The sequence below is a fragment of the Syngnathoides biaculeatus genome, chromosome 23, assembly GCF_019802595.1.
Source record: "Syngnathoides biaculeatus isolate LvHL_M chromosome 23, ASM1980259v1, whole genome shotgun sequence".
NCBI lineage: Eukaryota > Metazoa > Chordata > Actinopteri > Syngnathiformes > Syngnathidae > Syngnathoides > Syngnathoides biaculeatus.
The window spans coordinates 8,107,578-8,122,949 of record NC_084662.1 but is presented as its reverse complement, the minus strand read 5'-3'; the positions used below and the strand labels follow the sequence as shown (position 1 = coordinate 8,122,949).

Here is a 15,372-nt window from a genome sequence, read left to right as displayed (position 1 = left end):
CAGATATCGACAACATCCCTGAGCGGGAATCGATGCCACGCTGCCCGCACCAAAGGCAGGCGTGTGTACCACCAGACCATCAGTGTGCTGTCACTTATCGACTGGCTTTTTGTCAGCAGACATTTTGACCTACATATTTCCTCGTGTGGCACACCCTGGTTACGATCTAGTCAAACTATGTGTGCCGCGCTGCCGCACAGCAGCAAATAGGCGGCTTTTTCCTCACTTGAACGTGTGCGCAAAGCGCCGGGCGGCCCTTCTCCCCTGCGAGCGCTTCCACGTACAACAGGATACTTTTATCTGCTGTCCTCGACTACCTTCTGACTTGTTGTTTCCAAATGCCGCTCAATATCATCATGAGTGATGGCCTCATTGTTTGCTCGGCTCACACAACCAAGTGTTCCCGAAATGTTCTTTTCTTTCTTTATCCGAAAGCGACAGTCTGTCCCGGGAAAGAAGTCACGAAGGTATTTTGGCGGTGACTTCACTCTGGCCAACAATTTCAGCGTTCAAACCACAAGGTGTCAAACGTATGGCTCGTGGGCCAAAACCAGCCCATCGGGTTGTCCAATCTGCACTGTTGGTGTAGAGAACACAAGTGCAATATTTCAATAAAGTAACAGTTGCACTGGCGGGCATAATGAGGCCCACTTAAATAGCTAATTACCACTTACATAACATTCTGAACGTGGCCGCTACTCCAGATTTCACACCTGATACTGACCCATCCAGCCATCATTTTTCTGAACCGCTCATCATTACGAGGGTCACGGGAGTGCTGGAGCCTCTCCCAGCTGCATACTGATGCACTTATTCATCTATAATAATCGTTATTTATACTTTAATCCACAAATAACGGCCCGCTTCAGATCAAATTGAGTTGTGTCCCCGGAACTAAAATGAGTTTGACATTCCTGAACTTGGCACGGCCAAAGTCAGAAGTCACACGGCCCAGTTTATCAACACCTTGATTAGTATTTTTTTTTACCCCCCACTTAATTTATATTTATGTTCTTGAACTGTTTCTAGCACATATTTTGAGTTGCTGACTTTACTCCTGTGGTAGTGAGACTTATGGGCCCGCAGTCACACGGCACAAGCAGGCACAAGCAGTCACCTCTGTCGTTATTATTATTATTATTATTGCAGTTAATTCGTTTCCCTTTATGACCTCAGCGGTGTTTTTCATCCAAATCCGACGACATTCGTCGCGCGTTATCTTTGTTGTCCCCATCGACTACCGGTTTGGGCCTCTGGGTGGCGCACCACTTCCGGGCTCCATCGGCGGGGCCGCACCGGGCGGGGCCACGAGGCCCGTCTGTGAGCCACTTCCGGTGGGCTCGGTTTTCCCCAGCGAGTCGGCATTTAAATACAAGCTCCGAGAGGAGGAGAGAAAGGGACCGGCTGCTCTCCCCCCCCCTCCAACACTTGGACCTCATCTCGTAATCGTTCGTCGACTTTATTTTCAATCCATTCATCCATCTTGTACAGTTTATCCGCGGTCGGTTTTTAAAAAAAACGTGCTTTGATAGCTAACGGCGGAGGGAAAGTAATAATAACAAAACGGCGGTTGACAGCATAGGATAGCGGCGGCTCGGTGCATCATTGATGGGATTCCTGTGCTCGCCCACTGCACCGTAGCGCCGTTACTGCGGAAGGAAGACTTTATTGATGACATTATTGCAATATATTGAGCACCGAAGGTGTCTTTTTTGCCCTTTTGGGGACATCGGGAGCTTGGAAGAAGCTGCGAGAACCCGGATGAAGAGAATGCAATTAGTGTGTCGTGTGTAATTGCCACAACACAAACAGTCTTGGACAGCTTGGGTAGTGACATATTTTTCTCTCTTACTTCCATAAAATTAGCTGCCTAGATCTACTAGATTTGAAAGATAAAATATATATACCAGATATTTGTCATTTAATTTTTTCCCCCCTCAAAGAAACAGACATTTTGTTGGTGTTTTTGTGCTTAGTGACCCCCGGGTGGACGCCTTTCTTTATGTCTGACATTTTCACATGACGGCTCTCATATGAAGGAACCAACCCCTCTCTGTGTGTCCTAAAAGATCTCAAGACTCACCAGCTATCAGACCACCAGCGCTCATCAGCAGAAGAAGCGCGGCCGCCGTCATGTTCAGCTGGCTGGGAGGCGACGACCGCAGGAAGAAGGAGCCCGAGGTCTTCCAGACGGTCAGCGACGGGCTGAAGAAGCTCTACAAGACCAAGCTGTTGCCGCTGGAGGAGAGCTACAAGTTCCACGAGTTCCACTCGCCGGCGCTGGAGGACGCCGACTTTGACAACAAGCCCATGGTGCTGCTGGTGGGCCAGTACTCCACGGGCAAAACCAGCTTCATACGGTGAGAACTACAACAAAAAACAAAGGCATGCACACAAACTGGAGCGGACTCAGTTCTCCCACCACTGGAAGCATTTGACATGACTTTAAACCACATTTGATTAGGAAATAGCATTTTGTTTGCTTTATTAAGCTGCAAATCTCATGTTTCCCATTTTCAGGGATGAGAAAACGGCATAGCTAACTTTGCATTAAATTTGGGGTTCTAATAACGACAACATTCCGATTTGCGGCAGCATTTTGGCGGTATTTCGTCAGTATTTTCAACTTGTTAACATTTCACAGAGAAGCATTCCGTTTACTACGACATAGTTATAACTTATAGACATATGTTGTCGAGCGGTCTGCACGTTTGCCAGTACGGTGAAAGTCTCGGTGCGAAAAGATGAAGATCGTGCCAGGGGAAATTGATAAAAACCACGGGGTAAAAAAAACACTGTTTCAGATGGGCATGGCTTGAAAAAAAGTGTAACCGTGCAGATAGGAACGAAAATGGCATCAACATGCCTAACCGAACATACACAAAAAGTGGACGTTCCCGGAAAAATGCTGTGCACTCTGCGTTCCGATATGATCAATTATGAAAGCCGAGGAGCAAAAAAATATCCAAGAGCATATCCAAACCAGGAAACACAACGGCAAGTTGGACGTAAATTTCTCAAATATGATATAATTGACAACTGTTCATAAGATAGGCCTATCTGTAGCACCGGCACGCATTTTATCGCTCACTTTTATCATATTTCATGATCTCTCTTTCTCTCTCGCTCTTATATAAACAAATTACTTGTGTACTTATTTCCGAAGTATAACTTGTAAGTGCAGCAGCCTATTCGATATATCAGTCTACATTTTTATGTCTGAAGTTTGGCAAAATGGTTTTGGTCGTTTGGACTCGTATTTTAAGTTTTCAAAATGTTATGATTGGCCTGTATTTACACCGTTGGAAGTAACTAGAGGTCACCATTTAATAATGTGTTTTATAAAAAGAAAAAAAATTCCTGCCCAAAGGGGGGCACCCCCCCCACCCCCGCCCTTTTGAACCCTCCCAACCAGGCACGCATTGCAGAAGGCAGACATTTTCAGTGTTTTTCCCAAATTGGTCATTCTCATCCCTGCATTTTATAAACTCGAAATCGGGTGAATGAACGGTCAGCGTGAGTTTAGGGGTTAGACTCCCGCCACCCCCCTTTCTGTCCCCCATCCGGCGGCCTGACCAGTGACGTGTTAACGCGACAATGAGGAATGTGCAAAATGCTCGGCAACCTTCGGTCAGACCCCCGCTGCAGTCGCACTTCATGAATGATTCATTTCAATATTTCAGCCGGAACAAATGAGCTTTTTATGAGCTCCGCCCGGTGCGCCAAATGAAGAGTTCACTTTCCACGTCAACTTTTGGAACATAAAAGTCATTACGTGACATTTTCAGCGGTGCAGTTGCGCGCGGGGGCGCCGAATAGCGAGCAGGGGGGTTCTCATTTCCAGTTCAAGTGCGCGTTTTCTTTTTTTAATCTTTTAACCAGACTACAAAGTGAACCCCAAACGTTTGCACGTTTGCCTGAGGTGCTATTAAAACACTGGTACGCATTCGTACATGTACGTTACTCATAATGTCAGCCGAGATGGCTCCACCAGGCACTGCTTGCTCCTCTGCAAGGTATGTGTTCACTGCAAATATGTAAAAAAAAAAAAAAAAAAAAAAAAAAGGGGGGGGGGGCATCCTTACATCTGTTAACTTAAAACATTGAAAAGAAGATTAATAGTCCCCTCACTTGCCTCCCCCCCGTACTATGCGTGATGGCGATTGGCGGAGAACTCAAAACCTTTACCACTTGTTTGCTTACCTTAAATGAAATGCCAGTATTTAGTAAAAAAAAAAAAGAAAAAAAATCTGTATTAATGTGCTTAAAATGAGTGAATTCAAATTTGAAATTTCCAACATTTAAAAAGAGGAAAGAATTACATTACACAGTCTAAAATATAGAAAAACTCTCAAAGATATTGCCATTGCAAAAAAAAAAAAAATGCTTAGGATGTCACTTTTTAATTGGTCGTAATACTTATTTCCAAAGAAATATAATGTTGATATTGAACAATTTATAATTCAGATGTCCCGTTGGTCTTTGAATAACAGGGTTAAAATGGAGCAGTGACTGTGTTGCCATAGCGACAAATGGCATGATCTTGAGATTGGGTTAGGTCGTACGGTACATCCAAACGTTCAGAATGCAAAATGTCCTGGTTGCCAAGATTTGCAGCCCTCGGACTTCCCCCGATCTACGCTCTCAAATAATTCCATCGAGGCAACACTGCTGCTTGTTCAATGGAATCATTATCACGCAAAATGGTTTGACAGGTGCCGCCACGAAAAGATTTCCAAAAACCATCTCCTTGTCGGCGCTCTAAGGAGCATTAAGTCACGTTGGGGTGGATCTGCCGGGGATTACACCCGGCTAGCCGCTAAAGTCGCGGTGGACCATCTGTCCCAGGACGTTTGGGAAAGTTGGAAGTTAAAAGAGGGCTAAAAGAGAAGCGTGGCTGATTTTCCTTTTAACAAGCGACTCTCCGTGCATTGTTTCTGAGCAATGTTATGTGGTCAAGTACGTTCTAAAAATAGATAAGGTTGTTGAAAAGAATTCCGTTTGAACATGGGAAGGACTGCTGGGCGTTGGGCTTGATTTTGAACTAGTTGAGCCTGACTCAACAGTGCCTCTGCTGGATGTAGCTATGTACTGCACCCCATTTTTGATCTGCTTTAAGGCACAATTACAAATCAAAGGAATTATCACTTGTTAGTTGAGAAACATAGCTTAGTGCTGGCATAGTAATTGTGCATCACCAGTTCTACCTAGCAAAAGGCGTCAAATGTGTCACATAAGCTCAAAAAGCCTTATGATTTTTTTTTTTTTTTTTTTGCTGCGCAGCAAAAGTCCAACAAAAGGATGCGGAAAAATAGCATGTATGGGTTATATTGGTATCCTTTCCAACTTTTTACCAGAGCCTAACTGTGTTGTTTTTAAAACGCCGCAATCATCTTATCATCAGACGCCTCGCTTGTCCCAACAGCTACCTGTTGGAGCAAGATTTCCCCGGCATGCGCATCGGGCCCGAGCCCACCACGGATTCCTTCATCGCGGTCATGCACGGCGACACGGAGGGCGTCATCCCCGGCAACGCCCTGGTGGTGGACCCCAAGAAGCCCTTCAGGAAGCTCAACGCCTTCGGGAACGCCTTCCTCAACAGGTTCGCCACCCCGTCGAGTATGCAAAGCAGCGACCGGAGAGACAACCAAAAAGAGAATCCGCAGCGCGCCGTGACATTCCTTTGCGATTGCATTTCTGACACTCACCAGTCAGGCTTTGCTCTACCTCCCGCGCCGTCGTGTATGTCGCATCCGTGTGCGTGTCCTGGCTCGCGGGAGGGGTGGGGGCAAATTCTCATCTCGTCCTTTGCCTGGCCCAAGATCAAATTAATGTCCCTCATGCCTCCTTTTCAGTGGTGAATCATCAAAATGATTGTCAGGCTTTGATACCAAATCCGCCCACATTAAATGCCACAGGCTAAAAAAAAAAAAAAAAAATGGCAACTAATCATCGCCCATCTGCCTGCTCATGTGGGCGGATTTCTGGAGGGTCTTTGGACTTTTTTTAATGTTCATCCTGTGCCAAGGAAATTTCCTCTTAATTTTGTATCAATCGGTGGAAATACTGTCAAGGGCACTTTTTTTTGTTTTTGTTTGGTTCTTAACTTCACATGTGACGCTACTGCGTGTATATTTTGGGATGTCGTGTTGGTGTGAAGACAAAAATGAAGGGAAATTGTCTTTTGGCTCGCTCATACATTAAAAACAAAAGTGTGGTCACCCCGGTGAAAGTTTACATTTGGTGGTTGTCGAAATCGGGAACCACAAAAGTTGGCCGAGTAGCGCTGACTGGAATTGGAATATATATATATATATATTTTTTTTTTTAAATCATGAGGCGGCCCACAAAAAGCATCAAGAACCCTCGCTCTTAAAGACACTGACAGGAAGTCGGCCATTTTGCTCTGAAACTGCATAGGAACCGGAGGAACAACAATGGCGAGCGTCTTTCATCACAATTGCACGTTCCCCAAGCGCATCTGAGGACCATTTTCTTTGTAACGTGAACTTTTCCAAGCGCACGCAACTGACGACCGGCATTGCTTGTGGGACGGTACGGCGAGAGGGGCGTGTTAAGATAAAGCAGCTATCTGATTGGCTATTATTGTACGAGCGATTGGCAGGTCGGAAAGGTCCTTTGGCCTTTAGGCTGCGCGGCTGTCAAGAGTTTGCCGGCGTGAAATGACAGCGAGCAGCGATTGAATAGTTAAGGTGCAAGGTCGAGAGTATTCCCACCTCCTCCCACTGGGACACAAGATGGAAACACGCAGCAGAAAAATTTTTGTGCGCTGAGAACAGAGGTCACTGTTTTCCTTGGCACATGTTTTGTGTTTGCTTGGGATCTTCTTACTGGACAAAAAGTGCAGCCCTGTGTTTCACTGTGGATCAAATATGACTTTTTGTGTCAAAAGGAGGCTGGTTATCGATGACTGCACATTTTTATTTTGACCCGACCCCACCCTTAATTCCCCTCAAGTACCTCTTCTTGTTGTTTTTAGCGCAACCTATTAAAAATATCAATAAATAATGTTCACAACAATCTCAAGAGGGGGGCTTGTGTTCTAGCAATGGTAAAATGCGTTTGGCGTAAAGTGGCCATGCATTATTTCACACAGCCGAGCTTCGTGGCGGGTTTGTTTTGACACGTTTACACCGCTGCGATCTGTTTGTAGGTTCGTGTGCGCCCAGCTGACTAACCCGGTGCTGGAGAGCATCAGTGTGATCGACACCCCGGGGATCCTTTCTGGAGAGAAACAGAGAATCAGTCGAGGTAAAACACACAATTCGTGACGCTTTTTACCTCCGGCTGCTTTTGCCCTGTGTGTATGTGCTTGCGTGATGTGTGCGTGCGCGTGTGTGTTCATTCAACGGACCCGTTGAGCTTATCTAACACCCGACCAGTCCGCCGCCATTGAATCCTACAAAGTCAGCATTTCGGGAGGATTACGTCCTTGCGGTTTCAAAGAACAGGAAGAAGCGTCCAAAATGAGCTTTGATTGGATCGCACACGCACACCGTTGCAATCCTAAACGGTCAAGTTGTCGTCATATACACCACAGCTCTTAACAAAGTTGAATCTTGAGAATTTAACGGTAAAAATTTCAAGAACATGGACCAGCTGTCGGCACCACAAACCTTTTTTTTGTAAAGTAGACTTTACTGTTAAGCCAGTGAAAATTAAAAAAAAAAAAAAAAAAAAAAAGTGGTAAATATGTACAGTACAGCCTCAGTTCTCCAACGTTCCCGTTCTCGAACGAAAATTTTGAGATTTTTTTGCTTCTACTTTTAAACGAAAATCGGTACTGGAACGCCCCGAACAAAACCCGGAAGTAACATAACGCGCGCGGCCAGAGCAGGTGACCCACGACGCGTCTTGTTATTGTGAATTCAAACGAACCCCCGAAAAAGAAAAAAAACGGAAATAACATAACACGCGCGGTGGTCGATTCGGTTTTCGAACAAACCACTTCTCGAACCGCCTTCTGGAACGGATTGTGGTCAAGAACTGAGGGTGTACTGGATTTGTTTTGCGGCCAAGACGTGGCAATAAACTAAAGATGCTAAGCTAATGTTTGCACATGCTAACAGAAATAGCGTATGTTTTAAATTTTTTCCCAGAAATAACATTTACGGTGCAAAATCTAAACCGCAAGATTAGCGCTGAAGCTAGCACTCACACAACAGCCAGTGCAAGGCTGAAGATGCTACGCTCATGGACGCAGCTGTACTTGCTAACAGAACTTATTGTCTCGTCCTGTTCTGTTTTCTCTTGTAATAGCGTGTTTTGCAATGCTCACAACAACACCACCACCACAGTCATTCCTGGCTGTTGGGGGGGAGGGGGGGGGTCGCCGTTGCTGCAACAAAGAAGCTTTTTGCTGCTTTTTACCATTTTTTTTTTTCCAGTGTTTATGCATTTTTCAAATACTTTACTATTTGCATCAGTAAGCAAACATTAAGAGACATGTAAAAGTCAAACAACGATTCCCAGCATCCTTTTCAGGCAGCCGCGGCTCCACCACTCCCAACGCTAAACGGCGGCCGTCACGGACAAAAGTAGCCGCATAACCCAACGCGGCACTATTTCGCACACTCGCGCTGTTTCTCACATACACGATGTCGTTACGTGCTTTATTTTTGTACTCATGTCCCTTTTTGTCTTATTATTTCTTTCATCTCTGTGCAGCCCTGTTGTGTGTGTGTGTGTGTGTGTATACTGTATATTATGTGTGTGTGTCCAGAGGAGGAGTTATCAGGCTATAGCTGCCTCCGTAGATGTCCTTATGGAGGTATTGTCTGATAGATGTCAACATGTTGCTAATCAAGAAGTTAACAATGCGTTATTGTCACCTTTGAGGAATTTGGGGACATTTAAAAAAAAAATAAAAAATTTGCTGAATCTTGTCACGTGGGTTGCAAAAATAGAACTCCAATTATATTACCATGTGCAAATGACGCCACCAAATTCACGTTCTTGAGCGGACCATCAACGCGTCGCTTGTTGGTTTTGCGCAAGAAGCCGCACAATAACAAAAAAAAAAATAAATAAAAGTTTCAAAACGCAAGTGCTTCTACTACTACTACTTGGTTGCAGTCCTTTGGTATTAAACACGCTAATGGATTTCTCCCTGCATGCTTTGTAAGGTTAAGCTAATATTTTTGGACATCAACATCTTGTAAAATAGTCTTCTAATTGCTTCCATGCTGACAGAACATATATGATCCATAACTTGGTGTATAAAAATGGTCACTTTTTTTTTTTTGCGTGCGTTTCGTTATTCAGGCTACGACTTTGCGGCCGTCTTGGAGTGGTTTGCCGAGCGCGTGGACCGGATCATCTTGCTCTTCGACGCCCACAAACTGGACATTTCTGACGAGTTTTCCGAGGTGATAAAGGCGCTGAAGAACCACGAGGACAAGATAAGGTACGTAGGGACCGGACCTTTGTACCCCGCGTATCAAATTCATCGATGAAGGATCGTTTTGTTTTCGTCGTCAGGGTGGTGCTGAACAAGGCCGACCAGATCGAAACTCAGCAGCTGATGAGAGTTTACGGCGCGCTCATGTGGTCATTGGGAAAAATAGTCAACACGCCCGAGGTAAACATTCGGAACGGTCGGCCCAAGTGCAAGTGTGTTACGTTTAACACGCATTAAGTTGTGAATTTTGTCCCAACTCAATGTCAATCTAATTTTTGCCAGCCAATCTAACTTAAAATGTTGCACAATAGGACGGACGGGCAAGGCGACCCGTGCAGAACACCGAAGCAAATCTCCCTTTTCCTTCCCGGCAGGTGATCCGCGTGTACATCGGCTCCTTTTGGTCGCACCCTCTGCTGATCCCCGACAACAGGAAACTGTTCGAGGCCGAGGAGCAGGATCTGTTCAAGGACATCCAGTCGTTGCCGCGGAACGCGGCGCTGAGGAAGCTGAACGACCTGATCAAGCGGGCCAGGTTGGCCAAGGTAACGCTTGCTGTCCCAACACGCGCGTCCGCACGCTGTGAAAATTCGCAAATGTACATTTTGCGTGTTGACCGGACTGAAGTCTTTTTCCTATCAGTGAAGTGCATGTTCAAACAAATGGGATCACGTTTGATTTCCCTTCAGCGTCATTGATTTCCTCCTTCCTGTCTGAGGACAGACAGTCCGCGGCTTTTCGGAAACGCTTGAATGCACTTTTCAAACAGTTAGGCCGCCGACTGCGTGCCTGCGCGTTAAGCTTCAAAGTCATGAGACAGATTTCGGGGAAATCCCTTTTTTTGCGAATTCCCTGATCAACTATGGGCAAAAATTAGCACTTGGCTAGCCTGTTGTAGCATCTCAAACAGAGTGCAAACTTCTCCTCTAATTTTCTAGTCCGAAAGCTAACTTCCCTAACTCTTTAAAGTTGTTGAAAAATAAAAATTAAAAAAAAAAAAAAAAGATAAAAAATCCACAAAAGTGCAATGAATACAGTGGACCCCAGAGTCACTTTTTGTCCTTTTTCTAATTTTTCATATTTTTTTTTGATGGGGAAGCAAACCTGAAAACTGTCGATGTATCTCCGGTTATTCAAGTTACCCGACCCGCCATGTAACAATAATTCGATCACTGTCCAGTTCAGCCTCCAAAGTGGGCATTGTCATCTGAATTAAAATCACAATTCGTACCTGACGTTCTCACTTTCTTTCTCGTCCTCCCCGATTTGAATCTTTCAATCCCGTCACGCAGGTCCACGCGTACATCATCAGCTCCCTGAAGAAGGAGATGCCGGCGGTGTTTGGCAGGGACAACAAGAAGAAGGAGCTTATCGCCAGCTTGGGAGACATCTACAAGCGCATCGAGAGGGAACATCAGATATCGCCGGGAGATTTTCCAAATCTGAAGAGGATGCAGGTACGGAAGGGCTAAAGGAAAGGAAAACAATTCTGCGGCTTTGACTCCTTACTTTGTCAAAGTCGGAGATTGTTTTTCGTTTTTCCAACCTCCTGGATGATAAGACGTTCAATAAAAAAAATATAAATAGAGAGACGGGGAAAGTCAATCACCGTCAGGTCTTATATAGCAGATAAATGAACAAAATAAAACCAATAAAATGATTCTGACAAGAAAACAAAACAAACAGCTTCCAGCATTTTTTTTTTTTACATTTTGTGGAATTCGGTCTATTTAAAAAAAAAAAAAGTGTTTTTCCAGTTATTAATAGCCAATTTAGAATTTTTTGTTACTTCAAAACGTAAGAACGAAAACATTTTTTTAGCTAACATAAAAGCGGGGCCAACGCAAGCTAGCACAGCAAAACGTTTGTCATTCAAGTACGTGCAACATTTGTCCAAATATTGTTCAAGCGTCCGACAGCATGCTTCGTCTGTTTGTTGTGGATGTGTCCCGCATATCGCTGATAACGTTCAGCAGCCTTTGCAGACTCACTGAACAACGCGGCATTTCCGAGATGACTTGATTTTCCACAAGTTTGAAGCCTTACTTTATATATTTAGCAATTTTAATCATTCCAATTAGGCAGGGTTGCGGAGAAGACTCTACTCTGTGGAGTATTATTAGTATTGGTATTACTTCTGCCATCTCTGCCGCCTCCCTTCCAGGACCAACTCCAATCTCAGGATCTCACAAAGTTCCAGCCGCTCAAGTCCAAGCTCCTGGAGGCGGTGGACGACATGCTGGCCCACGACATCGCCGGCCTGATGGTGCTGGTGCGCCAGGAGGAGACGCAGCGGCCCAACGCCGTGGTCAAGGGCGGCGCCTTCGACGGCACCCTCAACGGACCCTTCGGCCACGGCTACGGCGAAGGCGCCGGCGAGGGCATCGACGAGGCCGAGTGGGTGGTGGCGCGAGACAAGCCGGCCTACGACGAGATCTTCTACACTCTGTCGCCGGTCAACGGCAAGGTGACGGGCGCCAACGCCAAGCGAGAGATGGTCAAGTCCAAGCTGCCCAACACGGTGCTGGGCAAGATCTGGAAGCTGGCCGACATCGACAAGGACGGCATGCTGGACGACGAGGAGTTCGCGCTGGCCAACCACCTCATTAAAGTCAAGCTGGAGGGACACGAGCTGCCCACCGAGCTGCCGGCACATCTGCTGCCTCCCTCCAAGAGGAAAGTACCGGAGTGAACGTGGCCGACGTGGCTCATCCCAAACGCTCCAACGCCCGAAAACGTCACAAACCTGCAGATTGGTATTCGTTCGCACCCGTTTTCACTCTCGCTGTACAAAGGAGACTGTCGCATAACGTCGTTTTGAGGAAATGAAAAGACAACCTCTGGCTCAAATGGAGAAACTGCACGGGTAAAACTGTCCCAAAAAAACAAGACAGTTAAATATTCCATAACTTGGGAGAATGAAAGTCGGCTAAATGCTTCATGCTAACATAATGCGAAATGCCATTTATGCGTTCACGAAACAGAAATTATAATCCTTCAAAAAAAACTCCTACTTTAACACCTACAGAGGAGCAACACATACAACTATAAATATTATTCTATTTGGGATTTATTATCACTGCTTTATCTTTCTTGTAATTCTCCTGCATTTCTCCTAGTAGAACTCAGTGCTGCCAGGCATGTTGTGGCACAATGTGGTACTACGCTAAAGGGCCACAACTCGAAATCTGGACCTGCCTGCGCACACAGTTCCGAATTCTAAATCCAGATTCTGCTCGTAGGCGGCTTAGTTTTACCAACGCGATCAATAGAAACGGGATAAGTACGCTTGATTATGGTTTTGATTGTGGTGTCTTGTCTGAACAACATTAGCGGTGTGAACTCTGAATTTATGAATAGTTTCCACAAGAGTTTGGTTGAGGATGCCCCCCCCCCCCCACCACCACCACCAATCACCAGATGGCAACGTTTCTAGCCCCGCCCTTTACATAACTACCAGAGGGTACCAAAAAGTGGCTTGGTGGATACCCTTCAGTAATTACGACTCCCATATTATAGGAGCTAATCATAAAATAATAAAAATTACTAGTTCTATACAGTACTGATGTAACTGAATTGTTAGATTTTTTTTTTGGTTTGCCACTTGTAGCCTGATTTAGACCTAATTTTAAAGATCCTGTAAAGTGAAACTAAATCGCTTCACACACGACAGTTTGGCTTGCGTCCTTGCCACATTTGAATAATAAAAAAAATATATATATATATGTAAAATAAGGCTTTAAAATTGTCCAAAATCAAGCAATGGTTTCCGTTCTCAATATGCTGCGATTGCTGAATGAATTGAAACCACACCCACCCGAGCTATCAATCAAATAAGAGTACTCCACCCGAGAAAAATGGATGCGACTTTGTCCAGTGTCTTCTTACGTTTGAGACGCAAAAAAATCCGCTGGAAAATATCCCACCTGAGCATGGTCGGGCTTTTCCACGCCACGACAACGAGGCGCTCAAACGCGGGACACGCAGTCGCGAGGCTACTGCCCACACGCTGACACATTGGACTTTTGAAATTTTGTTTCCTCACCTCACTTTTGCGCTTTTCTTTCCATGACGTGCGCACAATCACGGCCGACAACGACGCGGTCTAAAGCGGAAACCGGCAGATGATCAAAACGGGAGATGTATTTTCAGGGCGCGGGCTAAATGCACCGGCTAACCGCTGATGCTAATGAAGGTGCTCAAAACGCAACGCAAAGGAAAATGTGTATGGAACGCGCGATTCAAAAACAAGGTAACTCGATATGCTTTACGTCACAGGTGTCAAACTCAAGGCCCGGGGGCCAGATCCGGCCCGCCGCATGGTTTTATGTGACCCGTGAAGGCAAAACTCACATGTCAACTTCCACGATTTTTGTTCAAATTTGTACCAAAATTTCAAATTGTCACCTCATAAATGATAACGTTGAGATATTCAAAGCAATTTTTGTGTTACCGAACAACAATAGTTGAAAAACCCGTTACTCTCGATTTCTGATTCCAAAATAAGTTCATAAATTTCACATGTAAATTTGATGGAGGCGGTTAAATATTTTTATGGTTTCCCAGTCGTAACGGCCCTCCGAGGGGGAACTGTAAGTAAAACGTGGCCCGTGACAAAAATGAGTTTGACACCGCTGCTTTACGCGATTAAAAGCATTCAAATACATGCATAAAAATATTTGACAAAACAGATTTTAGTGCAAGAAATATCACTGAAAAGTGGAAGTACTCAAATGTATGAGGGGGGAAAAAAAACGTTTTCAATCTGGATTTGAATACATTCACACTCGGGGCTGACGTCACCTCTGTTGGCCACTTAATACATTTTTTTTTTTTTTTTTTCAGCATATTAGCTAAATGCTGCTCCACCATGTTTGCTTTGGACACTGCGCTCCATTATTAGACCCGAGGCAGTCGATCTCAGAGCCCGACTGGGTTTGTAACCATTAGCATTTCTTTCATGTATTCAGGACCTAAACCATTTAATCATTATTATTATCAGTTACAGAACTTTAAAATCTATTCTAAAGCTAACTGGAAGCAAGTGTAAGGACTACATAATCCTCAGTCTCTGTTCATGTTTTCAGCAGTTCACTACAAACGTGGACCGTGTATTTCAAAGCAAGTCTAGGGATTCACTTTACAAGGTCTTTAAAAGCAAGAAACAGTGGAAAAGAATATTTTCGTCGACACGGCTGTGAACCGCCGGGACACGACGGAACGAATCAACAATGTGAACAATGGACGTTTGGATTCAGGGCGAGTCAAAAAAAAAAAAAAAATGTAGTTTAACCTGTTATAAAAAAAATATATATATATATAACGTGTGGATTATTTTTGGAGTGTTTTGGCCTTCCTGGTTTGCTCGTTTGGGGGAAAGAGTCAGACGGGTTGCTCAAAAAATAAAAAGCAGACTAGACTGAAATAGGAAAAAAAAACTAGACAAAAACCTGTTCAAAATGATGTCTTAAATGTTCTGATGTTTTACTGTGACTTCCAATTATGTGTGCTGCTGGTGTGTGATATTATTGTATGAATCCATGAAGTATGTTAACGCTTAACATTTCCGCAGCGGCAACACTATTTTTATGAGGCTCATTAACACTAATTGACGTTTAGTTGAGCTATATCGCATAATCATCGTCTATATCACTGTCGCTATATGCCAGTATACCCTCCTTCACTCCACTTCAGTTGAACTTCTAAAGTATTGAAAATGTCAATATTTTGCGAAAAATCTTTGATAATGTGAATGTAATTAATGTCCTTTGAGAAAAGGTTTCCATAGGTTTGTTTGTTTGTTTGTTCTGGATGGCCCGCTTCCCCATCAGCACAATAAATTGCGCCATGAACATCATCCTGGTTGATATTGTCATCTTTTTACACAATTGGATCATTTCCAAAGTTTTTTTTACTACAATTTGTTCAGGTGCGCAGTAAATACAACGGGT

General features: G+C 44.5%; 1 protein-coding gene across 2 annotated transcripts; it reads left to right on the top strand.

Annotated features, from left to right (window-relative positions):
• The first annotated feature begins 1,322 nt into the window (after positions 1–1,322).
• ehd3 (EH-domain containing 3) lies at positions 1,323–15,278 on the top strand. 2 transcript variants are annotated; one of them, XM_061812928.1, is made up of 9 exons: positions 1,323–1,448; positions 2,070–2,360; positions 5,426–5,602; positions 7,175–7,272; positions 9,286–9,427; positions 9,502–9,601; positions 9,796–9,966; positions 10,714–10,878; positions 11,586–15,278. In XM_061812928.1, exons 2-9 carry the CDS (start codon positions 2,134–2,136, stop codon positions 12,111–12,113), a joined length of 1,608 nt encoding a protein of 535 aa, XP_061668912.1. In that variant the 5' UTR covers positions 1,323–1,448; positions 2,070–2,133; the 3' UTR covers positions 12,114–15,278. The 2 variants fall into 2 exon arrangements, with proteins under 2 accessions (XP_061668912.1, XP_061668910.1); XM_061812926.1 differs by lacking the exon at positions 1,323–1,448 and adding an exon at positions 1,480–1,827.
• Positions 15,279–15,372: the final 94 nt, after the last annotated feature.